Source organism: Mirounga leonina, unplaced genomic scaffold (genome assembly GCF_011800145.1).
Source record: "Mirounga leonina isolate KUSES-001 unplaced genomic scaffold, KU_Mleo_1.0 Mir_92, whole genome shotgun sequence".
Taxonomy (NCBI): domain Eukaryota; kingdom Metazoa; phylum Chordata; class Mammalia; order Carnivora; family Phocidae; genus Mirounga; species Mirounga leonina.
The window spans coordinates 8426461-8449942 of record NW_023270852.1 but is presented as its reverse complement, the minus strand read 5'-3'; the positions used below and the strand labels follow the sequence as shown (position 1 = coordinate 8449942).

The following is a 23482-nucleotide window of genomic DNA, read 5'->3' as shown; positions in this document are numbered from 1 at the left end:
TCTCGAGTCTGCCCATGTAGGACCAGACCCAAGGTCAGAGGAGCGCTCTTTGCTGCGAGCAGCACCTCTCCCTCCTTCTCTACACCAAGGGGATGGAAATACGCCTTCCTTCCTCCCAAACCCAAGCTGAGATCAGACACTGAGACCAGGTGTTTCTCCTCTCCTGGGGATCACAGTACAGAATAACCAGCACTGAGCTGCGAGTCGGGAGCCCTGGCTTCTCGCCCTGATTCTGCTGCTAATTGGCTGGGTGACCTGGGCAGGTACATCCACCTCTCTGAGTTTCAAGTCTCAGCGGTAATCGGACTTACTGAGCCGCACGCTGCCCTGCCTTCACCTTAGACTAAGGGGCTGGGAGCGACGGTTCATTGTCACCACTCTCCTGTGCCTCCCGAGCAGTCTGGCTTTAGGTTGCCCTGTCCGTGGTGCTTGGGTGCCCCCTGCCTGCCCAACTACCCCCCGCACCTGCCCACCACCGGGCAGCAACTCTTTACCATATGTCGCCGCCGCCTCTTGGGCTGGATGCCCTCCTGCACATAGGGGGGCCATGGGAAGCCCTGGGGAGTGGAATACCCACTCTCGCTAGACACCTCCTCGGAGTCTGAGTCCTCCTGCCTTGGCTGGGCAAAACGTTTCTCCGGGTAGATCTCCTTCAACCAGCCCTCAAAGAACACTTCCAGGCAGCGGCCGGCCTCCGCAACTTCTGAGTCAGGCTGAAGGGGAAGGAGAGCAGTGATGGTCTGGCCCATTTCCGCCAGCCCATCTCTACCTGGCCCCTCAAGAGCTGGCTCTACAGAGAGCACAAAGCCTGGCTGGTTTCCTGGAAGTCTAGAATGGGACATTTTCTCCTGAAGACTCAAGACAACCAGTTTAGTACCATCTCTCAAAGCAGAAGTGGCCCTGACAGTTACCCACAGATGGCCAACCACTACCACTGCCCCCTGCTTCCTCCTGAGTTCATGCTGAGACCCAAGTGCAGGAGAGCGCTCATTAACACTCACTACGGGGAGCCCCACAAAGTCTGCTCCCAGGTCCTCATGGCAACTCAGGACCAAACCTGATATCCCCATCCAGCCAGGAGTCTCGGGGTCCCTGGGAAATAGGGGAGAGGGAAAACAGGCAAGACATACATAATTAAACTTCGCACAGTTCCAGAACATGAGGCGGACGTCGGACACCACCTCCTCTGGGGTGGTGTAGTGAGCTGGGTCCTTCTTTTGCAGCTTCCTCCGGATGATCGACAGGTCCATGGGCCTCTTGATAATCTGGTAGTAATGCCGGGCCTTGGGGGAGGAAAGAAGGGGAAGCCAAGCAGGAAGAGAGAAAAAGTGGAGGTACAGATAAGGAGGGAAAGATGGAGAATGAGGTGGAACAGAAGTGAAAGAACACAAGAAAGGGAACGGCAGCAAGAAGAAAAGTGGAGAGAGAAGACAAAGGGAAGGGGAAAAGGAGGACTGGCTCACTGTCCAGTCAGGTGTGGCGCAGCGGCCGTGGGGTTGGGGGCTGTGGTGGCCACAGCGGGGTCCGCTAGCCCAGGCACGAATTAACCCGACTTGCAGTGGCCATGTGCTGAGCCCGCCCCGGGTACCCCTGGGACCCGCCCCAGGCCCAGGACCTCGGGAGCCGGCAGAAACGGGCGGCCCTCCTTACCAGCGGGCTAACGGGCTCGTGGAAGGGCAGGCTGAGGCTATTGCAGCACAAGGACAGGACCAGCTTTTCACACTTCTGCAGAAACCAGAAGGCAGCAGGTTACTTTGCCCCGGCCCCACCTCAAGAAGGACTGAAGAGAGTGACCCCGGAAACTCCAGCAGGGTCTGCTCTGTCCCGCAGGGCATGGGCCCCCACCAGAGGAAAACATTTGGCAGGAGGGGGTTCCCTGCAAACACCCACGGGCCAGGCTGTCAGGCATCGCTCAGCAGAGTCGCTCATGCTCTAAGGCAAAAGACAAATACCTCCGGGTATTTATGACCCATACCTTCCACTCATATGTCCTACTCATGGAGAGGCTTCCCATCGCCTCAGAAAGGCCTCAGCTGCTGGCATAGGGAGGCTGCCACAGGCAGGAAACATTGTCCCCAGAGACCCCTCCCTACCTTCTGGTCACAGACGCTCAGGCCAGGGGTGGCCCGCATCCCAGGCTGGCAATAGCGGGCATTCTCACAGTCGTATTCCATCTCGGGCTGGGTCAGGCTGCGGCACAAGGTACACACCCAATCTCCCCTGCAGAGGCAGGTGAGGCCCAGTGAGGCCTCAGCACATGGCCCAGAGCCACCTCCCCTGTCCCTCTGCTCCAAGATACCCAGGGCGGCGGGGGGGGGGGGGGGGGGGCTGGCGGCGGAGGCGCAGTGGCTTGGGAGACTCGGTCCCTAGCCATGCCCTGTAAGGAATGGCTTCCTAACCACCAGCTTGAAAGAAATTCAGTAACTCGGGATGGAGTGAATCCAGAAAATCACAGGACTCAGCAAGGGGCTGCGACAGGAGTATGGGGACAAATCTGTGTGTGTAGGAGGAAGAAAGGAAGCCACTCAAATCTCAAACATCGCCTATCAGTGCGCACAAGGCACACAGTAGTGGGGCCACTGACTCCCAGCCTGCAGTTCACAGGGGCCCAGACCAGGCAGGAAGCCCAGCCCAGGGAGCTGCGCGGGCCTGGGAGAGGCCTCCTGGAAGAGCGCCCTGCGAGGACCCGCACGGCTCACCCCGGGAAGCTGAGCAAGGCTGGCAGGTGGCAGGAGAGGTGGAACACTTTGGGGCAGCGATCACAGCACAGCAACTCCCCCCCATTGAGGCACACGGCGCAGAAGTCCTCGTTCTCTATGGGTACTGGGGGCCCCTTCTTGGCTCCAGGGGTCCGAGGAATCAGTCTTTGTTCCTCAGGAGATGCGCCCTCCGCCTCTGGGGGCTGCTGCCCAGCCAGAGAAGTGACAGTGACCTTTCTTCCCCCCAGACTTGGGGCCTGGACGGCATTAGGCAGGTTGTTCTGGCTGACCTTGGAGAAGAAGGGAGTCGGCAGTCAGAGCACAGCACCAACAAGTTGTGGAGGGTGGGAGAGGATGGACTCACCAGGCCCCCGGGCCAGCCGAGCCCCAGGAACGCTGGGACAGCCCCCTCACAGCCAGGGGTAAGTCCGGCCAGGCTGCAGCCCCACGCAGACCAGACTCGGGACAGGGCCAGCGCCAGAGCCGGAATTCTGACAGAGGCAGAGAGAGAAGAGGGGCTTCCAGGGTGGGCCAAGTTCAAGGACAAGACAGAGCAGAGTGGTACCTTAATGGACATGCTGGAGGACTCAGTGCCACACTCAATGATCAGCAGGAAGCTCCCATCCTGCTCATTCTTCTGGGGCTTCAACTTGAACACCGGCATCTCTCCTGAGGAGGCCGCACAGATCTTGAGCCGCTCCAGCCGCACGTAGGGAATCTTAGGCTCACTACTGAAGGGCCTGTGGCAAGAGAGACACCTCTGGGTCTCTGGAGGAGCCTCCTCTGACCCCAGCCTCTAAGTCAGCTCCTCCAAGATCCCACATGCCGCTACTCCAGATCGCAGTCCCACCCTGTGCTGGCCCACGTTTCACTCTCCTGCCCCAGGGGAGCGCTTTGCTCAAAGAAAGGGGAATTCCTAAAGAGGGAGGACCTCACACAGAGTACATGCCCCCTGCTGCGGGAGCCAGGATACCCTCCCACAAGATCCCAGACTCCCAACCACACAGATCCCACTTGAGCATCTGGGAGTTGAAGAAGATGGTTGCAGGTAAACTTCTGCTTCTAGTTAAGTCATCAAGGATGCCGACTTCCTGTGCCAACCTCCCAGGACATGAAGTTGGAGGGTGAGAGAGGGAGATTGGGCCAAGAGCCTGTTACCTGATACTCTGGTTCTCTTTTGCATCCAGCTCCAGGGCTCCTTGCTCAAAACTCTCATGCTCTAAGGCAAAAGACAAATACCTGTGATGTACATTTATGACCCATACCTTCCACTCATATGTCCTACTCATACCGTTGGCCACACACCTGTCACACAATTGTTACCCACACTGTAATCATTCATAATGGTGGCATCCTACCATGGCTCTCCTTCCTGAGAGGGGAAGAAGGTCACCTTCTTTTAAAAAGACAAACAGGGACACCTGGGTGGCTCAGTCGGTTAAGCATCCAACTCTTGGTTTTGGCTCCCGTCATGATCCCAGGGTCCTGGGATTGAACCCCACGTCAGGCTCCACGCTCAGTGGGGAGTCTGCTTGGGATTCTCTATTTCCCTTTCCTCTGCCCTTCCCCCCACACGCTCTCTCTCTCAAATAAATAAATAAAATATTTAAAAAGACAAACAGAGGGGTCTCTGAGTGGCTCAGATGGTTAAGCATCTGTCTTTGGCTCAGGTCATGATCTCTGGGTCCTGGGATCGAGCCCACGTTCGGCTTCCTGCTCAGTGGGGAGCCTGCTTCTTCCTCTCCCCTACAACCTCCCTCCCTTACTTGTGCTCTTTCTCTCTTTCAAATGGGAATAAATAAAATCTTTAAAAATAAATAAATAAATAAAAAGAAAAACAGATATGGGGTGCCTGGCTGGCTCAGTCTGAAGAACATGCGACTCTTGATCTCTGGGTTGTGAGTTCAAGCCCCATGTTGTATGTAGAGATTACTTAAATAAATAAAACTTAAAAAATATTTAAGAAGTTGGGCGCCTGGGTGGCTCAGTCGGTTGAGCGACTGCCTTCGGCTCAGGTCATGATCCCAGGGTCCTGGGATCGAGTCCCACATCGGGCTCCCTGCTCTGCGGGGAGCCTGCTTCTCCCTCTCCCACTCCCCCTGCTTGTATTCCCTCTCTCGCTGTGTCTCTCTCTGTCAAATAAATAAATAAAATCTTAAAAAAAAATATTTAAGAAGTTAAAAAGTTAAAAATAAATTTTATTTTATTTTATTTATTTATTTATTTAGAGATTCATTTATTTATTTGAGAGAGCGAGAATGAGAGAGAGTACATCAGAGTGGGGAGGGTCAGAGGGAGAAGCAGGCTCCTCGCTGAGCAGGGAGCCTGATGTGGGACTCGATCCCGGGACTCCAGGATCATGACCTGAGCCGAAGGCAGTCGCTTAACCAACTGAGCCACCCAGGCGCCCCTAAAAATAAATTTTAAAAAAACAAACAGATAATACTCAGAGGCTATCTAGGGATGAGTATTGGGTCAGGTGCTGAGGGGCCAGCTTCTCATCTTCAAATTAGTTCAGAAATCTCTTGTTCTCCATATACTGGTGTTACCTGCTCTCAGCTGTCATTCTGTCCAGCCTCTGCATTTTCAGCCCAGTGCTGGGATTTTAGTACTGCCTGAGAGTCTAGTTCATACTCCATAGGCAAAAGGTTCCCTGCCGCCCTGCCCTGAGTGGTGCAGTGGAGCCTGTGTAGATGGGCAGGAGGCGGTGTGCGGAGGAAGGAGGGAACTAGCATTGACCAAGCATCCACTCGGCACCGGCACTGTCCTAGGCACTTTCCATGGGCAAGCCGGGTCCAAAACATTTAACTGCTTAAAATTTAGGGTCCCATTACTATGCAGTTAATAAGAACCAATCATTGTTCAGTTGGTCTTTCAGTCAGTGCGAAAAAACAAGGAGAAAAATTATTTCCTTTTTGTTTATTAAAGGTATAGGAAATAGAGTGGTCATTATGGACTAAATACGTATCATACACTAAACAGAACAAGTCCCAAATCCTCACTCGGTGGTTGCTTTCAAACTCCCCGACGAGCCCTCGCCTATGACAGAAGAAAGGAAGCCCCATTTGAGGAGGTGGTGTGGGTAGCTGAGAAGAGAATCAGAGCCAGTGTCCACTGGTCCAAATTCCCTTTACTCTGGGGCACAACACGAATCCAAAGGACTGCCGGGCGCGAGGCAAAGCAAGGCCAATTCTCGTTACTACTAGCAAGTGATCTCACTGTAGTTATTTGTCCCGGTGGTCTATGAAGTAGCTATGATTAGCCCCATCTACAGAGAAGGAAACCAGCTCAGAAAGGTCAACCATAAAAAGACAGAACTGGTTTTCTAAGTGACATATACCTGACTCCAAAGTCAGATACGCTCTTTTCCCTAAAATATTTTGCCAAGGCTAGCCCTTCTGAGATGAGTGCTCCCTGCTTCCCCCGCCTCTGACCCAGACCTCCAGAACTCTTTGCATGGAAATGTTACACGAGGCTAAGTCCCGGCCACAGTGAGGGAAACAGAAGAGGTCCCAGTAAGTCAGTTCTGGAGGGAAGAAGTGAACGGAGCCTGAGAGAAACGCTGCTCCCGCCTGCCCCTAGCCTGCCTCCTGCCCTGCATCTGACCCGGCAGTGCTGAGCTCACGTCTGTGGCCAGCACGGGTGACAGGCTGCTCTGCTGACCTGTGCCTCACCTTTTGGGTTCTGGTACTGCTGCAGAGCCATGGATGTGCTGACCGCTGGCGCCAGGGGAGGTTTCTTCACACAGAGGTTAATTGGCTCCTCCAGTTCTGCAGGCATAGCCACATCCTTGGAAACCTCCAGACCCGGGGTTGTGGGGTCTTGTCCCAGAGAGTCAGTGAAGCGGGTAGAATCCTCACTTTCCATCTTTCAAAAGCAAAAGGCCAACCAGAATCAAAGAAATCAAGCGGCTTTGCTGTTAGTAGTCATAGAGCTATGAAGCTAAGGCCAGGATAAGCCCTTCAGGGGCCACCCTGTTGCCCAATGATGAGCAGAGGCAGTTGAATGTCATTTCCCCGGGACTTACCTTACACAGGGCATTCCCAAGAGAGGGGTCAGCCCCATCTGCAGGGCACAGGCTCCCTCCAGCTCGGCCAGAGCCTGGACTGCAGCTGGAACCACTTTCCGGTTGCATGTCAGCTGCTGGAGGCATGCTCTGCAGAGGACAAGTCGCCAGACTCGGCACAGTCTGGGTGAGACCGGACATCGGGTTGGGCCTGGCCGGCAAGTGATTACTTCCTAGGCTTGGGATGGCCTGGGAGGAATCACTCATCAGACCGGGCATGGGCTGGGGCACGCTGCGTACGAGGCTGGGTATGGTCTGCAGATGACTGACTGTCAGGCTGGGCATAGCCTGGTTTTGACCGCTCATCAGGCCGGACACAGTTGTGGGCGTGCCGCTCAGCAGGCTTGGGACCATGTGGGAAGGGGCAGCAGTCAGGCTGCTCACGCTCTGGATCTGTGGCTCTAGGGTCCTTGCCAGCCTGGTAGATGACAGCTCCATCTCCAGCGTGTTGGAAAAGCCCATGATGCTCACTGAAGTGGAATGCTGCAGGAAGGAACACAGGGCAGAGTCAGGCTTTTGGCAGGGGATGGGGGAGGGGTTGAGAGATGCAGCCCGAGAGAGCGCCCATGCTCAGATTTCACTCTGGCCTCAGAGTCTAGGAGCTGCAGGGAACTCAGACGACACATGAAGTCCTATTCCCAATCCCCTATGCCAAGGAGGCTGCTAGGCTCTGACAGAGAGGCGGACACAGACTGAGGACACTCCTGTGCATGTGTGTTTGTGAGACAGAGACGAAACTGTGGGAGAGTGACCACACACACACACACACACAGCCACCATCAGCCCACACGCCTCACCCCCTATCCAGTACCTAGGCAAAGGATCAGACTGTGGGACTGCCCTCCAACGTCACATTCCCCTCTGACTACACCACTAATGCTTTCTCATCCCTTCAGGCATTCCTGCGGGCTAGTTTCTGCTACATAAAAATGGAAGGAAGTCCAGAAGGCTCAAACTCTGATCTGCCTCAGGCCTTCTCTAAGATAATGCCAAGGCCCGAGGGGACCCAATCAGTCCTGGGGAACCTGGGCCAACTCGGCCCTTTACACAGGCCTGTTCAGATCAACTCCAGAACCATTAGCATTAAGGGAAGGCTTTGACCAAGAGATATGAAAGTCTTTCCTAGCCCCACTCGATCTGCCAAAGACCTTCTAACTGGAGGCAGAGAACATCAGAGCAGCTAGGTCTTAATATAACCCAGTCCAGACAATCACTGGATTAGGCCATAACTTCCCAACCCCAAGAATTACTTTCTCCTGTCTAACTGCTTGGTGATGTAGGGAGAAGAGACGTAAAGGTTCACAAAGAGAAGTTAAGACATACAGATTTCTGCACTGGATGCACTCTGTTTCTCAGATTGGAGAAATATATTTGATGGAGGGGGGACAGTGAGAGACTGGTTCTAAATGTAACCTTTAGGAATTTAGAAGTTTGATATCCCTGCCTTTTTTTTTTAAGACTAAAGATAGAACAATTTGACATCTTTTGAAAGTCAAAGGGGAAACAGAGTAAACCTCTCTAAGCTTCCAAAATCAGTGTCTTCAGCCTTTCCCTATGAGTAACATATTCAAATTTCCACAGGAAAGTAAATACTTCAAATATCTTCTCAAGTTTCACTATAAAATTAGCAAAGCCATTTAATGGTGAAGAAAAGGCTGTCCTCACCTCAGTGAATGTCACTCCTAGTCACCGAGTTCAAGTCAGATGCTAGGAGGGGAAGCATTAGTGGGGCATCCCTCCTCCCTCACCCAAGCTAATTCCAAACCTCATCACATTCTACCCCTTAAACAATTCACACATCTTCCCACTAATTCCTCTCTCTATTGCTGGTGCCCAAGCCTGGGTTACACTCCCGTATTTTCCCAGACTACAGCAGTAGCCTCCTCAGTGGAGAAATATTTTCAAAACACAAATCTGACCACATCATTCCTTTGCATGAAGCCCCACAGTGCACTCCATCGTTCTTACGACAACTGTGAAAAAGACTGCCCATCCCCTGTCCTACTCACACAACAACCCTCCCATTCTCTGAGCTCCAGCCACTCAGACATTTTTTTCAAACCCTGAAACATGCCAAGCTCTCCTTTCACCTACAACCTTCATCCCCTTCAAACAGACTGCGTCCCCTCCATGGAACATTCTCCTATCCCTGCCCCTGTACCACTTACATCCTTCTCAACTCAGCTCACCTCTGATTTTTTTGTATCAAAGCCTCTTTTCATTCTGTGGCCCAGACCCCATTCCTCCCTTTTACATTCTTTTAACTCCCTTTTTTTTTTTTTTTTGCTGTATTTTAATAGTTGTGAGACCATTTGATGGATCTCTATTTTCCCCATAAATTGTAAACTCCACTAGGGCATGGATTTTACCTATTTTGTTACCCACTGTATTTCTAAATCCAGGAGCAGTGCCTGGCTGAATAAATGAATTCATGAGCTGCTTAAAATTAAAAAAAAAAAAACAAAAAACAACAAAAATGTGTGACTGTTCTACAAATCTTAAACTAAATAAATAGCAGCTTTGTTCTATTAACAAGGGGGTCTTACGTATTATTGAGCACTTATTACATGCAAGGAAATTTGCTAAGTGTCTTGGGTACATTTCCTCACTGAATCCTCATCACAAATGTTAAAGGGTGGTTGTGAAGGTGACAAGAATGAATCCAGGTAAAGGTTTAGGACACTGTCTGCCACATGGCAGGTACTCAGTGACCCCCAGCTACTGCTGCTGCCCCCCAGTGTCGTGACTGTTAGTGTTGTTCTTGTGGCCCGAACTCAGTAAGGCATCTGAAGCTTTTTATGTAATTGAACACATCACTTTGTAAATTTCCATTTCCCTTTATTTGTGCTCACACATAGAAATGCAACTGATTTTTGTAGATTGACCTTGTACCCAGAGACCTTGCTGAAGTCGCTCGGGGAATTTCTGTGCACACAAATCATGTCATCCGTGACTAGTTAAGTTTTACTTCTTCCTTTCCCTGCATGTGTTTTTCAGCCTTACTCTGCCAGCTAAGTACGGGAGGACCAGGTCAAATGGAAGTAGTAATAGTAGCCATTCTAGTCTCATTCCTGATCTCAGGGGATCCTTTCAATACTTCACCAACTAAGCATGATATGTGATGTGGGATTTTTACAGGTTAAGAATCCAGATCTCCGGTGCCTACGCCACACTCTTGACTGTGGCCTGTCTGTCTAAGCCCTTCTCTGTATGAACTCCCCCCTCCCACACTCTGCGCTTCAGCCTCTGTCCTTCCCTCGCCTGCTCTCCTCGACCTTCTCTCTCTTCCTCTCCTGTTTTTTTCTTATCATCTCTTTCTCTTCTCTCCCAATGCTTTTCCCTTATTATTTCACTGTTTTAGCAAAGTTTATGTGTTCTATTCTTAATTCTCAATTTTAAAGGCAGACAAGCTAAATATAAATGCCCTTTGTCTCCCCAAAGAAAAGTTTGTTTTTTCTATGTTCCTTGGTAGTTCAGTAGTGTTCAATAAAAAGGCTCCAATTTGCTCTACAGTCTAAGTCCTAAGATAAGGAATATCGAGGGGAAGGAGGTCTGGGGAGACTACTCAAAGCGAATTGGGTAGATTAAGCATGGAAGAGCTATCTCAGACATGCCGTGACCTGCCTCCCTTGGCATCCCAGCTGTCCTGGTTATATGCTACCACAGCTTTCTAAGATACTATCTTTCCTTATCTACGGACAGGAATGCCGGTAGATGGCTGCAACCCCTTTTGTAATATATGACAGTCTAATCCTTTGAACTGGTTTCTTTCACCCTTTCCCCATTTGATATGTATATTCCCTGCAGCTCTGGTGGTCATCTCATCTGCCAATGACATAGATGACTCTATGAGATTCTTGGTGCCAAGCATGAAGGGCACCCAGGTCTACCTGGGACAATTCCAATTGTTCCCATTCCAATAATGGTCAGGTGCTATATGTCACAAAATAGGCACAACATTAAATTCCTACAGACAAGAACTCCCCAGATTAGAGGTATGCTATCTCCACCTCTATCTCCAGATTAGAGGCATGATATCTTTGTAGGATATCAACTCCCTTGTCCTGATTACTTATTGCATATCATGAAGTGTGACGTAATACAATGATAGAGGAGGGCATGCAGACTGAGCCATGGAAGAACTATGGAAATTCTATCGCAGTTTATTTTGAGCTGGGCCTGCTGAACCTGCTCCTATAACACCCAGCACACAGCACAGCGTCAATAATATGTCCTAAGATCCTGCAGACTAGACTAGTCTTCCTCATGTCCACATCCACAGCCAACATCCAGGAGACCAATTCTATCAGGAGGTGGGAGGAAGCTCTGGTAGTGGTAAAAAGAACCTGAGAAATATCCATGGGAGAAGTCTGAGAAGGATCTCAGAGAAAATGCAAGGAAAGTGCCAGCCCCACCCTATTTCTACAGGTTATACAAATACAGTGGCATTTCGGGAACATAGGTACACTGTGTGTTGGTATTTTTGATACTTCATTTGGCTCTCTGGAGCGAAGAGGTACAAAATACAAAAAGTAAAGGAACTATTTCTTGTGCAGGAAGAAAGAGAGGATCGAGAACCTCCATCCTACTCTGCTGCCAGGGATACCAGGTGAGTAGGGAGAAGGGGAGGGCCAAATTTCAGGGCTCGGAAAGGAGGCTGGGTCTCCAGGGACTGGAAGGAAGGACGGGGCTTCCTGGGAGCATGCCAGGCTTGGGAACATGGCCGCACTTGACATCTGGTGCCGCACACACAGGAGGAGCTCATCAGTCCATGGAGATGATGCTGCCTGCCCTCTCTAGCACCCAGGATTGTTCAGAGGTCAAATGAGAGGAGGCAAAATGATATGGCCAGGTGTAAGGTCTGTATAGGCAACCACTTCCAAGTTGTCAGCTACATAACAGACACCTCGCCTTCTTCACATACAAAACCTACAGATTTCATGAGGGAAAAATATGTATTTTGAAGTTTGCAAGTGAAAATAAACTATTTTCTCGTTCAGGGGAGGAAGAGAAGTCAAAAATGCCAAAAACATTCACTCCGATAATCAGCTCAGGTCATCGCTGGGGTACGAGGGGAGCTGCCCTGAGCCTCCTCACTTGCATCTCCTTACTTGCTCCTAATTTTCTCTCCTTTCCCCGTAATTGTATGTTCCTATCTCTGTCCCTTTCCTCTTCTTGTTTTTCTTCCTTGATCGCTGTTTGCCACCTGCCTGACCTGTGACCTGTCTGAACCACCTGCCTCCATACGTTGCCTGACCTGTGACCTACCTGGACCGCCAGACCTTCAACCTCTTCTACTAGTCATTATGCAGTTCTTCACCCACCTAGCCTGTCTTCTGTTTGACCTCTGCTCTTCTACCTGCCGCCTCCCTCCCCATCCTCACCATTCAGATCTTGTTCTGGAAGTCAATGTGCTTACATTATTGAGATGATTGGTACATGGTGTTGTCAAAATTCAGAGAAAGCACTGTTCCTTCATTCAACAGAAAAGGAAACTGAGACACAGAGTGATGACACAGATTTCCCAAGCTTATATAGGCCAAAGACTAGGAATCTGGGCCCAGCCTTAAAAATCTACTGGCTGGTCTTGATTTTGTGTCATTAGCCAGAAAGCTAGTAGTCTAGTAAGACATGAAAGAGAAGTCAATAAACAGACACTTAATGCACTTGCCCTGAGTTTAATATAAATTCCAGGTTCTTACAGCAAGATAATATTGCTGGGGATAAAGTAGCACAAATAGGGTGGTGTTCCACAGAAATTAATTTTCCAAATATCTGAAACATACCTCTTTCAGTAAAAAATGCAATTGGCTTTAAAATATCTTGAATAGGAGTACTTCTAAAACTCTACACACCACCTTGTCATAATAGAGTACATGGAGCCTCATGAGACCATTCTTTAGTGACATAAAGGAACTTGGATGGACCTCTATCGCTGGAGTGGGCTGTAGTTCAGTGATGCTTTAAGGCCTGTAGGGCTGAGCCTGTACTTTCACCGAATGACCTCCCAATGTGGCACTTGTCCAGGTGATGTTTCCTGTCTTCTCCCTTGTCATTAGCTGCATTACAGAAGTCCTGACTTCTTGCTTCTACTCTGCTTACTGCTCTAATGTAGGAAAATGAAAATTTCCAGAGGAAACTATATAACTAAGCTTGTGGTCAAGACCTCTGACTAGACACCTGAGCATGGACTTATGATCTCATGCCGAATAGAATGTGTGGGCTTTGTGACTTCTGTTCTCGTTGCTGCTCTGAAGCTTCGCCTGCTCACTTCTGGTTTTAGGATTTTGCCCCAGTAGATAGAATTATCACAGACTGACCACCCTGTAAACATACAGAGAAGAAGGGAGCAATGACTTGGAAACTGTGTCTTGGAAACACAGAAGGCCTTCACTCTGGTTGAAGGAAACAGATAAGGAGACAAGGATTGAGGTAAACAGATTTGTGAATTAAATCTTGGAATATTTGAGTGTTTCGACAGCTTCAGATCAGGTAGACTGGCTGAACATTAGTAGATCTTCAAACAACTGAATCAGATACCTGAGGAAAGAACTAACTTTCCTAGCAGGTGGTTTCACGAGTTGATTTTTAATAGCAAAGTTGTTGTTCTTAATGACAGTGAGCACTCCCCCCAGCTGAATGAAAAGCTCTTGTACAAATTAAGGCTATTCCTGTGGATGCAACTATGGTAATATATGCTAACTGACCAGAGTCAAATGGGAAAATATTCATGGGTGGTGAAGAGAGAAAAACTGAAGGGTGCCCAGCACCCTGATGATTCAGGGAAGACAGAAAAAGCAAAGAGGATCCCAGAGTCTGAGGGGGAAGGAAGAGAAAAGAATGAGTGGAACCCTCAAAACCCAAGCCTTGGAGACCTAGGAGAATGAGACCAGAGATATTTTTGGCCAGGCCAGTGTAAGGAAATTTAGGGCCCAGGAACAAGGACCTGTTTTCTCATGGACCAGGAGACCTTGACAAAGATCTTGGATTTGGTGAAATGAGTGAGTGAAATGAGTGAGTGAAATGAGGCTAGAACTGAGGAAAGAGCCTAGTTCCTAGAGGCTGTAAAATTCAGGGAGCCAGACCTGGGGAATACTTGGCTGGCCTCTGAACAGGACAGAGCAGATCTCTATACAGTTCTGCAACTGCTGACCAGAACCCAGGCTGTGCCCTAAGAAAGCCTCCCGAGGCCTGGGAGGGTTCTGAGCAAGCTCTGCTGTTGAGGCCAGGCTTTGAGGGAATGATCATTGCTGGAGTTGAGAAGCCATGATTTGGCCCACAGATGTGGATCTGGAGACTGTGAAGGCAGGACACCCTGTATTTCCTTACGTAAGCCGGGATTTAGAGCATGAGTTTAAACAAGATACTTCCCATCTCTGGGCTTCAATTTCCTCCTCCACAGGTTAATGTACCTCTGAGTTATAAGAATCAGATTACGAGCTCAGGCATCAGAGTGCTTTGGTAATGATGTGAATGCTCTTCGTGTGAGTCATTATCCCATCCTCTTCTGCATCACTCTTACTAACATGGACCACAGGAATGCCTACTGCTTAGGCACTATTTGCTAAAAATACATCTCAGACTCCTCTGAAGCCATAAGCAGTATTCTGGTGGTCTCTCAGTCCCCTGTGGGGGATGTGGACCACATGTGAGCAGAAGAGAGGTCCCCCTCGCAGCTGAATTAGGGCTCGGACAGCTCTCTGTGATGCCTACAGCCTTGACTCCACGAAAGCTTTGAGGAGGAGAGCGTGTGTGTTTTTCAGCAGTCGACTTGTTCAGAAATACAGATGAAGTCGTCAAAATGTCTTCCGGTTTCCACGGGGATGTAAGACCTTCTATGGTCACGCTGTAACTGTGGTCTCTCTTCAGGGTGGCTAAACCAAGATGAGGCAACCACGAGGGCCAGACAGATGTCAAAATTCATTCCAGAACACCCTGCTGAGCGCAGGGAAGGTAGTGGGGGAAGCTGCTTCTGAGACTGCAGAGCTCAAGGCACCAGAAAACCCATTCGAAAACTTCCCTATCTCACTTTTCACCAGCAGCTCAGTTAGCACCAACTCGAAAGTACGTGTGCACAGTGGCTGTGCTGTAACCGAAGTCCTCCTCATGGAGATGGAACATCAGTCGGCAGCTCAGAGCGTGAATGAGTCCCTGCGGAACACCCACAGAGGAGCCTGGTGCCGCAGCTTCCTCCGGTCCGTGGCCTTCACACAGACCTCTGACTTCCCCGGTCCTGGCAGGTCAGAACAGGCTCAGGAGTAGGCTGGAGGCTAAAACACTTCGACCAGACAGAGATAACCAGACGAGGCTGGGTCCTAAGCCCTCTCCCTGGCAGGGCCTCGGGCTACTCCAACGAGTGTAAAGAAGAAAATCCAGCAAGTCGGAGGCCAGATGGAGTCCTGGTTCTCCCACTGCAGTGCCCAAGGAGAGGCAATCTAGCCTAGCCCCTGGGGCACTGCCACAGTCAGGAACCCATGCTCTGGTCCTAACTGTGCCAATGTTCTGCTGTATAGCTCCTAGGTGGGTCACTTAACCTCTCTGTGTCTCAGTTTCCACATCTTTCAAAGGGGAATATGAAAGTGGCTTCCTCATAGTACTTCTAGGATAAACAAAGAGATAAAATGGAATAATCCATGTAAAAATCTAAGGGAACAGGTAGAAAAATGCTATGCAAAGTATTATCACATTCAATGATAAGATGCTCAAAATGTTGTTCGGTGTCCTCAATCGTCACGCCCTCCACCATACCCAATCCCAGCTTCAAGGCAATGAATTCCCTCAAAAAGAAAGCCCTTTTTCTTATTTTAGTAGCTTTGGGTCTAACCAGTACCTCTCTCAGCCAAGTAGACCCAAAGGCTCCTCTGGGCCAGGATGGCAACACTGAGGTTCCTTTTTTGGGGAGTCCAAACCATGAAGAGGCCTATAAAACATCAGGAAGGGGCCAGGCCACCTGTCCCTCTGAACCTCTCCCTGAACCCAGGTTAATAAGGGGCAGGGGCAGCTCAAAAAGAACAGTTAAGAGCTCCTAGGACCTTCACTAACCCCACCGCCAACCGATAGCCACACAGTCGGGTGGCATCCCCTGATGCTCAGAGAGCCCTGTGGGCCAACGCATGGGCAGCACAGACTCCACGTTTGCACATGGCTCACCTCCTTTCCTCTGTACTGTGTATAGGAACAGAAGCAAGCCCCATTAAAGAAGCAGCGGCATTTTCTGCATGGCTTCTACTACCCCTTGAGCACTGGCAATCCCCGTGTTTCCTTCTGAACTACTGACATCCAGAGCTAGCTACCTTCTGGGCATCTTCTTATGTAGCTTCCACAGGAGAACACCAACAATTCAAATTTAACTTTTTCCTCCCCCCAAATAGGCCCTTCTTCCCATGCTCCCATCTCAGTGAATGGCAACCCAGTGGGCAAGACAGACCTGGGTGTCAAGCCAAAGGACTTTCTCTCCCTCACTTCCTATCACCAATCAGACTCCAAGTCCAAAAGCTTCTGTGATCTGATCTCTTGAAGTCTACGCTTCCTCCTTATACCCATTGTTACAGGTTCCATTCAACCTTTCCTCGTTCCCCTCTGTACTATTTTGGTCTCCCTTCCTACAGCTAAAGTGACCTTTCTAAAATTTAATTCAAACTATATCCCTCCTTGCTAAGAATTCCTCCCTTCACTCCTCACAACCCCCAAGACTGAATGCTAAACTCTAGAGCATAATTTACAAGGCCTTCCAAGTACTCTGGTTCCATTCCCATTCCCCAGTCCACCTCATGTTCCCACCAGGCCAAGTTATCTGAAACCCCCCTAAGTGCCCCAGGCTTTCTCTCATTTCTGGGCCTTCCTACTAGCCATTCCCTTTGATTATTTAGTCTAACCCTCTCCCTCATCCCCCTTCAGTAGCCTAACTTCTTCATACCTCAGCTTAAAATCATGCATGTCCCCTAGGAAGTCCTCTGTGAACAGTTTTTCCAGTGTTATGTGCTCCTTCTCTACACCCCAGTGACTATCCCAGCACTTTATCACATTTATTGTTGTTGCTTATTTAACTGTCTCTCTACTAGTTTGTAACCTCCAATGTGAGACTCTTATTCACTGATATGTGCCTGACAACTAGGAAAACATCTGGCACACACTAGGAGACAAATCTATATTTTTTGAATATTGAGTGAATAAATAACTGGATGGATGGGTAGGTAAGTAGCCCAAGTATAAAAAGTTAAACTCATGAGAGCCACAAAGGGCCCATTTATAGCATCTCTATGGCCTCTAGGCCAAACCGTTTCTGACAGGGCAGGACAGGCCCAGCACAGACCAAAACCCACCAATACCAGAGGCCTAGCCAGATTTCAAGAGCCACCAGGGATTTCCAAGTTACAATTTCATCTTTGCCATCCCTTACTTTTCTGAAGTCTCTTCTCATGTATCACAGGGATAGACTAAGATATACGTGGCGATGGTGCTGGGGGAAACACGGTGAGGGGCAGGTACACAGAACAGCTGTGGAACTGGGGCTGCAGAGCCAGAGCCTTATTCAGGGCTGAGTGTGCAGGCTGAGGGGTACCCAACACATGACACAGCTTCAAGTGCATGGCTAAGAGGAGGCGCCAGGAGGCCCGAGGGTACCAGACCAGAGAAGGCAACAGGATAGTGGAACAGGGCCAAGAAAGACAGGGAGGGCCAAGTGAGGTTCCAGCTAGGAGGATGACAGGGGGGAGGGTGAAGGGCAGGGATAAGGGGAGGACAGCCGACGAGTTGTGGGGTTCTGGCTGATGGCCAGAGTAAACGAACACCTGTAGCAAGCAGGTAAATTGGTGGACAGGAAGGGCTCCAGCAGCTTATCTTCAAGAGCTCTCAGCAGCCCTAGCTGCTCAGCTACCCCCGGAGGACACCCCTGCAGACCACTCACCCGCCAAACTCCACTGATGCAAATTCTCAAGCCAATCAACTTTGGGTCATGCAGCCACATAAAATATTTTCCTCATTTTTGTTGCAGAGAAAAAACAGTTCAGTCTTTGGATTCTGACAAACCTTGTTTTAAATAAATGTCAGCCCTCTCATGTACTAGCTATAGGGCCCCAGACCTCAGTTTCCTCAGCTAGAAAATGGGGACGGCCCCCTCACAGAACCGTGAAGCCCCAGGCACCATTCCAGGCACAGTGTAAGTGTGTCATAAATTGGCTTTCTTTCCCTTTTCCTTCCCCCTTCCATTCTAAACGAAGCCCAGTTGGTCCCGTTTGAAGTGTGCGTGCGGGAGTGGAAATGGGCGTGAAGGAGGACCTACGCTGCTGACTCATTAGGCCAGAAGGCCTGAGTCGGGGCTGTGTAATATCCAGGGATGGAACGGGGACACTCCTTCCCCCACCCAGTCATCCTCATCCAGGCCCCTGGGGTCTTGGCTGGCAGTGGGTCCCTTGCGGTCAGGAAAAGCAGGCTCCATTAGTACCTTTCTCACCACATTTGGAGAGGGGTGCCGGATGGTGCCATCCAGTGCGGGTGCACCGGGAGCGGTTTCCTCCCCAGGCACCTGGGGCGAGCTAGCAGCCGTATTCTTGTCAAGAGGGAGAACTGGCTTTGGGCCTTCCGATGCCGGGGGCTCCTCTGAAGCCTGAAGGAGCAAATAAGAACTTGGGTGGGTTTTCCCGCAAAGAGCAACAACGGCGGCAAAGGCTGATGCCCACCCTGCATTGCCTATTGTCACCAACTACGCATTGTGAACTGCTGGAAAATTTTTCAGAAAGACCCTCTCTTCTAAACTCTTCGTGAGACTACCTCTTAATATGACAGTCTTAGGACAGAACCCAGACCGAGAATTCTGGGCTAACTCTGTCATATTCACCAAAGCAATCCTAACATGTTTGACTTACATTTCGCCTGTGGTCCTCAATGAACCCTGGACCTTTCTCTGCCATCCTCAGGATGATTTCCTATCTCCTCAAAGGAACTGAGCCTCAGAGGGAGACATTTGAAGCAGGATCTGACATTGTCAGTGCTAAAGCATAAATGGGAGGCCTCATATTTTATAATAAAGTAAAAGTCCATAGAGCTGCTTTGAAGATATAAATGTGATTACAGATTTAAAGGAGACACCACGGGGGGAAAAGTGAGAAAGGATAGGGAGAAGGGGCTAGAATGGGAAACTCTGGAAGAAAAGAAAAGCACGGGTTACGGATGAAGATGTGGAATGCAGCAAAGATCCCAGAGGTACAATCTGCACCTCCTCAATTGGCTCTTAGCGGAGAGAAGAGAGGAGCAGTATTCATCACCCGCCTAGGGAGAGAACGAGGCCTCTCCCACTACAGTCAGCAGACCGGGATCCAAGTCTTGGCTCGGTCACTCAATGTTCTATGATCTCTAGGCAAAGTGCTTGCCCTCTCCAACCCTCACTTCTGTGCCTATAAAAAACAGATGGCAATGCCTACCTAACACTGTTGGTCGGATAAATAATACAGTATATACAAAACATACCTAGCTTCGGAGGTTTGAAACAAATTTTAAGTCTATAGCTATGTGGTGTTACAAAGATGCGGCCCACTAGTATCTGATGCATACCCTCTCTCCACTCCCTCAGCTCTCCCCTTCCATCTGAGAGTCATACGTTCCCCACAAGGGAAGTGGGAGGTTACAAAGATGAGACAGCCTCCCTTCTGTCCCAGCAGTGGCAGGAGTCTGGCACAGCTCAGAAGGTTCTATGGATGGACAAGGTCCCTAGTGTCATCTGGGAGGGCAGGGCTAAGCCAGGCTACTCTGGAGAGTACTGAGCCCAGATCTCTGCCGGGACTACTGTGTTTTCGGGAACTTTCCTGAGATGGGCAGTAGAGTCCAGGGAGGACTTGAAATGTGAGTGCTGAGTTCAAGGCCACCCTCAGATGAAGAAACCGTGTTCCCGTGCCACCCCGTGATCGGGGAGGCTGTTTTTGCCGAGACATGTTCCCTGGCCCCAAGCCACCCTGAGGCTCACCTGCACAGCATCCTCTTGGCTCTGGGACTGGACGGGCGCTGGCTGCCTCACAATGTAGTTGATCTGCCCCACAATGGTTTGCTGAAGATGCTGAGGGGATTTGGTCTGGTTCAGTTGTAGGCTGGGCTGTTGAGCCTGAAGGAGAAGCTCCAGGTCCTTCTGCATCTCCTCCAGCTCAAATTTGTGGTGCATTATATCCACGTTCTGGGAACAGGCAGGCCCAGGAGGGCTGCCACGCTGACTCGAAGCCGGCTGCTGGGGCGGAGGTAGAGGTGGCGGCGGCTGCTGGGGTGGAGGTGGCGGAGGGGGCAGGGGGGGCAGCTGCTGCAGCGGCGGCTGCTGGAAGTGGCTGAGCTTCAGCTTCTGGTGGTGGCCGAACTGCACTTGGATAGAGGGGGTCTGCAAGGGGGGCTGGGCATGGGGCCCTTGCTGAACATCCTGCGGGGGCACGATGCATACGGGCTGGGAAGTCAGCTGCGGCCCGAGCCGCTGGGCTGGGTTCTCGTGCTCCCCGGGCGGCTGGCTTTCCAGCCAGGGCTGCATCAGCTTTGGGGGCTGAGGATTGCAAGCCAGCTCCTTCTCCCTGGGCAGCAGGGGAGAGCACTGCAGAGACCCCAGTTGCTGCAGTGCCATCTCAGAGGGCTGCCTGAAGCCGTGGGCTGGGTGTATGCTGGGTGGGGGGACCTGGCCTTTGAGGGAGGGCGAGGCTGGGGAGCAGTGGGAGCAGCACGCAGAGGAGGAACACAGTGCTGGAGACTGGAACTTGTGCGAGGGGTGGCTAAGAGTCTCTTGCGGAGCCACTGGGGACTGGTGGCTTTGATAAAAAGATGACGGTCCCTGTAAGCTTCCATAAGCAGGAGTAGCTGCCTGGGACAGCTGTCCACCTTCAGTAGTTATACAGCCTGGAAATTCAGAACAGAGAGTGTTTCCAAAGGTAATCTGCACTTGTTGCCCACTTGCCGCTTCCTGCTCCTGGGACCAAAGGACATCATCCAATAAACCTGTACCAGGTGCAGAGATTAGCAAATTCAACCCTGATCTCCAAGACTCGGCCTAGAATGCTGCCAGCAATAGAATGAGTGTGGACCTGTGGGGGCCAGGGCATTTGAGAAATTAGCTCAGCTTTTTCCAGATGCTCAGTCCTCACTCTGTTTGTATCCCACTAGAGAAACCATGGGCTCCTTCAAACAGCACCCACTCCTTTTGAACAAAGACTCAAACAAACAAAATAGACGTTGGGGCTGGGGAGATAGCATGCTGGGAAACTGCAAAGGAGAGAGCCCACCCTGGGACAAATGACCAAGTCTCCAAATATAGGTCTGGGGGGTTGTGTTTTGGGCAAGGAGGACGGAAGTAGTCGGGGAGCCCCAACATCATGTCAGTGACAAGTGCTAGCTTCATCCTGAGGTCTCCCGGGCCTTGCACATGAGTCTCCAGCTCAGTCTTGTGGCTTCTTCAGCTCATTGTTTTGATGAGGCTTACTTGGGGCAAGACTCAGCAACTTGAGGGCCAGAGGTGTGTTCTATTCACCTTTGGTCCCTTAGTGCCCAGCATGGGGTGCGGGCCCACAGCGGGGGCCCACCAAAGGTCTGTTGAATTAAATCAAAGGGGAAAGAGAAGCAAAATATAAACCTAAATATTATGCTGCACTCTGTCAAGTTCAAGGAACTTTCCTGGACATTAACCACCCAGATGAAGGCAGCCAGTAGCCATTAGCATAACAAACCTACATCAGGCCAGCAACACAGGTACAACCTCAAGTTGTCTACACTCTGCCTAAGACTGAACACCAGGAAATCACTGCAGCAGGGAAGCTCAGAAATTATCTGCTTATATCTCAACTCCAAGGGGCGGGTGTGTGACATGGCCCCTTTCCCTCCCTCCCTCCCTCTCTTTAATGCTGATACCCATTTTGTGCCTACACACACGAATACCCCTGTAGGACCACAGAGACACACATTCACCTGCACTGCCATCCAGCATTCTGGAGAACAGGGCCACTGTCTTGTCTCCTCTCCAGCAATGAAACCAAGGTAACAGGGCATTCATGCAGAATGGAAAGCTCAGATTTCAACTGGTCCTGTTACAAGAGTCCTGGGTTGCCACTGCTATTGAAGTTGTCCCCTCTCCCCAACCCCCCCACCCCCAAACACACACACAGAGGTCTGTGAGTGACTCCATGACCACTGGCAGTCTCAGGGAGTGCTTTCTCTTGGGCCTACGCTGACCTACCCAGTAAGCTAAGCAGATGTGCTCCACTCATTTTTAGTAATATGTAAAAGCCCACAGGGTGGGCTCTGGCTCACCAAGGGAAGCCAGCTGCTTGGTCCAGAAGTTAGGCTCCCAGGTGAATCTGATACTCCAGGGGGAGCCCGGATCTGTGTTACAGTTTGTCTCTAGCAATCGCTGCATCTGAAACACAATCTGACAACAGCCCAAAGGTCATTTCTGTGGACGTCGTGCATCTGAATGACAACTCCCTCTCTCTCATTCTTCGGACAGGTTGAAGGGCTTGGAGCCAGGGGTCTTTAGCCTCAGGTCTCCCATATGCTCATTTCCTTGTACCTTGGTACCTTCACATCCCTTCCCCTGCTCTTGTCCCCTCCCCCCACCAGCTGATCCCCTTCCTCTTATCCAGGTTTCTGGATTCCCTATACTCTTATCTGTTTCAGGCCTTGAATGGTTGGTAATTCTCCCTCAGGATTACCTGCCTGGTGGCCCTCTCAAGAGTTCCATTCATTCTACCATAACCTCAATGTAAAAGCCTGCTCTGAGCTCCCCACTGCTGTCCTTTCACCCACATGTAAAACTCCCATCCTCATCAACTGCCCTCCTCTTCCCTCATCCCTTGCATCCATCTCCTATCAACTCTCCCATGTATCCAGGACTTGGGCAAGTGTCCAACTCACCCTGCCAGCATCTAGTTAACCAATGTCCCAGTCACCGTCTTGGCCTCTTCTTCCTCCATCTCTTTAGTGCCAATCACCTTCACCTCTCTGTTCAGTTCGAGTAGCATACCCAGACCTCTTCTCCATCTAGAGACCTTCATCTGCAATGACTGACCCCTGCTCTAACTAGCTCTCACTCTTTCTGAGCATGCTCTCCAGCCTCACTGAACTCCCCAAGTCCCGCTCCATCAGTCCCTAGGGCCAGCCCAGCTTCCCATCATTTCCAGTAACAGTATCACTAGGGCCTAATTCCCTCCGCATCACGACTGTCCATTAACCTTAGGTCAATCCAGCCATCCCAAAGCCATGTTATCTGGGGTCGCTTCAGTGACCACTAACCTCGGGGGCACCCTGCTGTCTTTTTTCTTATCATTTCTTTTCTTGTTGGCTTCCTCTTCCACTATCCTCAGTGATTAAAGTCCTCACTTCTCTCCTCAGTTCCACTTATCCAGTGCCTAACTCTCTTATCACCTCCTACTTCAAAAAGGGTAAGAGACACAAAAAACAAACTGTCCCAAACTGGCACCCTGCCTACCTCCAAACATTATATGGAGACCTTCCTGTCCTCCCTCCTCAGAGGAAGTCTTGCCTTTTATGTTTAGGCTCAACTGGTTCCCTCTGCCTTCTCAGTATGCTCACTCTACCACATCTCTCTTTTCTCTATCATCAACCTCTTCTCCCAAATACACTTGTGCAAATGTCTTCCATACTTAAAATCAATCCCCCAACTCTGTCTGTTTCTCAAGCTACCTTATTTCCTTTCTTTTCACTTCTGTTTCTACTTCCTCCCCTCCCCTCAGTCCCCCCATTC

General features: G+C 50.4%; 1 protein-coding gene across 1 annotated transcript in view; it reads right to left on the bottom strand.

Moving 5' to 3' along the window:
• Positions 1 to 23482, bottom strand: part of TRIM66 (tripartite motif containing 66) — a 56761-nt gene that overhangs the window by 4257 nt on the left and 29022 nt on the right. Inside the window, exons 9-20 of the mRNA XM_034994922.1 lie at positions 22030 to 22147; positions 19724 to 20625; positions 18209 to 18370; positions 6727 to 7248; positions 6374 to 6566; positions 3858 to 3918; positions 3265 to 3439; positions 2700 to 2989; positions 2094 to 2220; positions 1651 to 1725; positions 1131 to 1283; positions 495 to 713 (exon numbers count right to left, since the gene is read on the bottom strand). Of these exons, the coding sequence (XP_034850813.1) occupies positions 495 to 713; positions 1131 to 1283; positions 1651 to 1725; positions 2094 to 2220; positions 2700 to 2989; positions 3265 to 3439; positions 3858 to 3918; positions 6374 to 6566; positions 6727 to 7248; positions 18209 to 18370; positions 19724 to 20625; positions 22030 to 22147 (2997 nt within the window). The remainder of the gene's footprint in view (positions 1 to 494; positions 714 to 1130; positions 1284 to 1650; positions 1726 to 2093; positions 2221 to 2699; positions 2990 to 3264; positions 3440 to 3857; positions 3919 to 6373; positions 6567 to 6726; positions 7249 to 18208; positions 18371 to 19723; positions 20626 to 22029; positions 22148 to 23482) is intronic.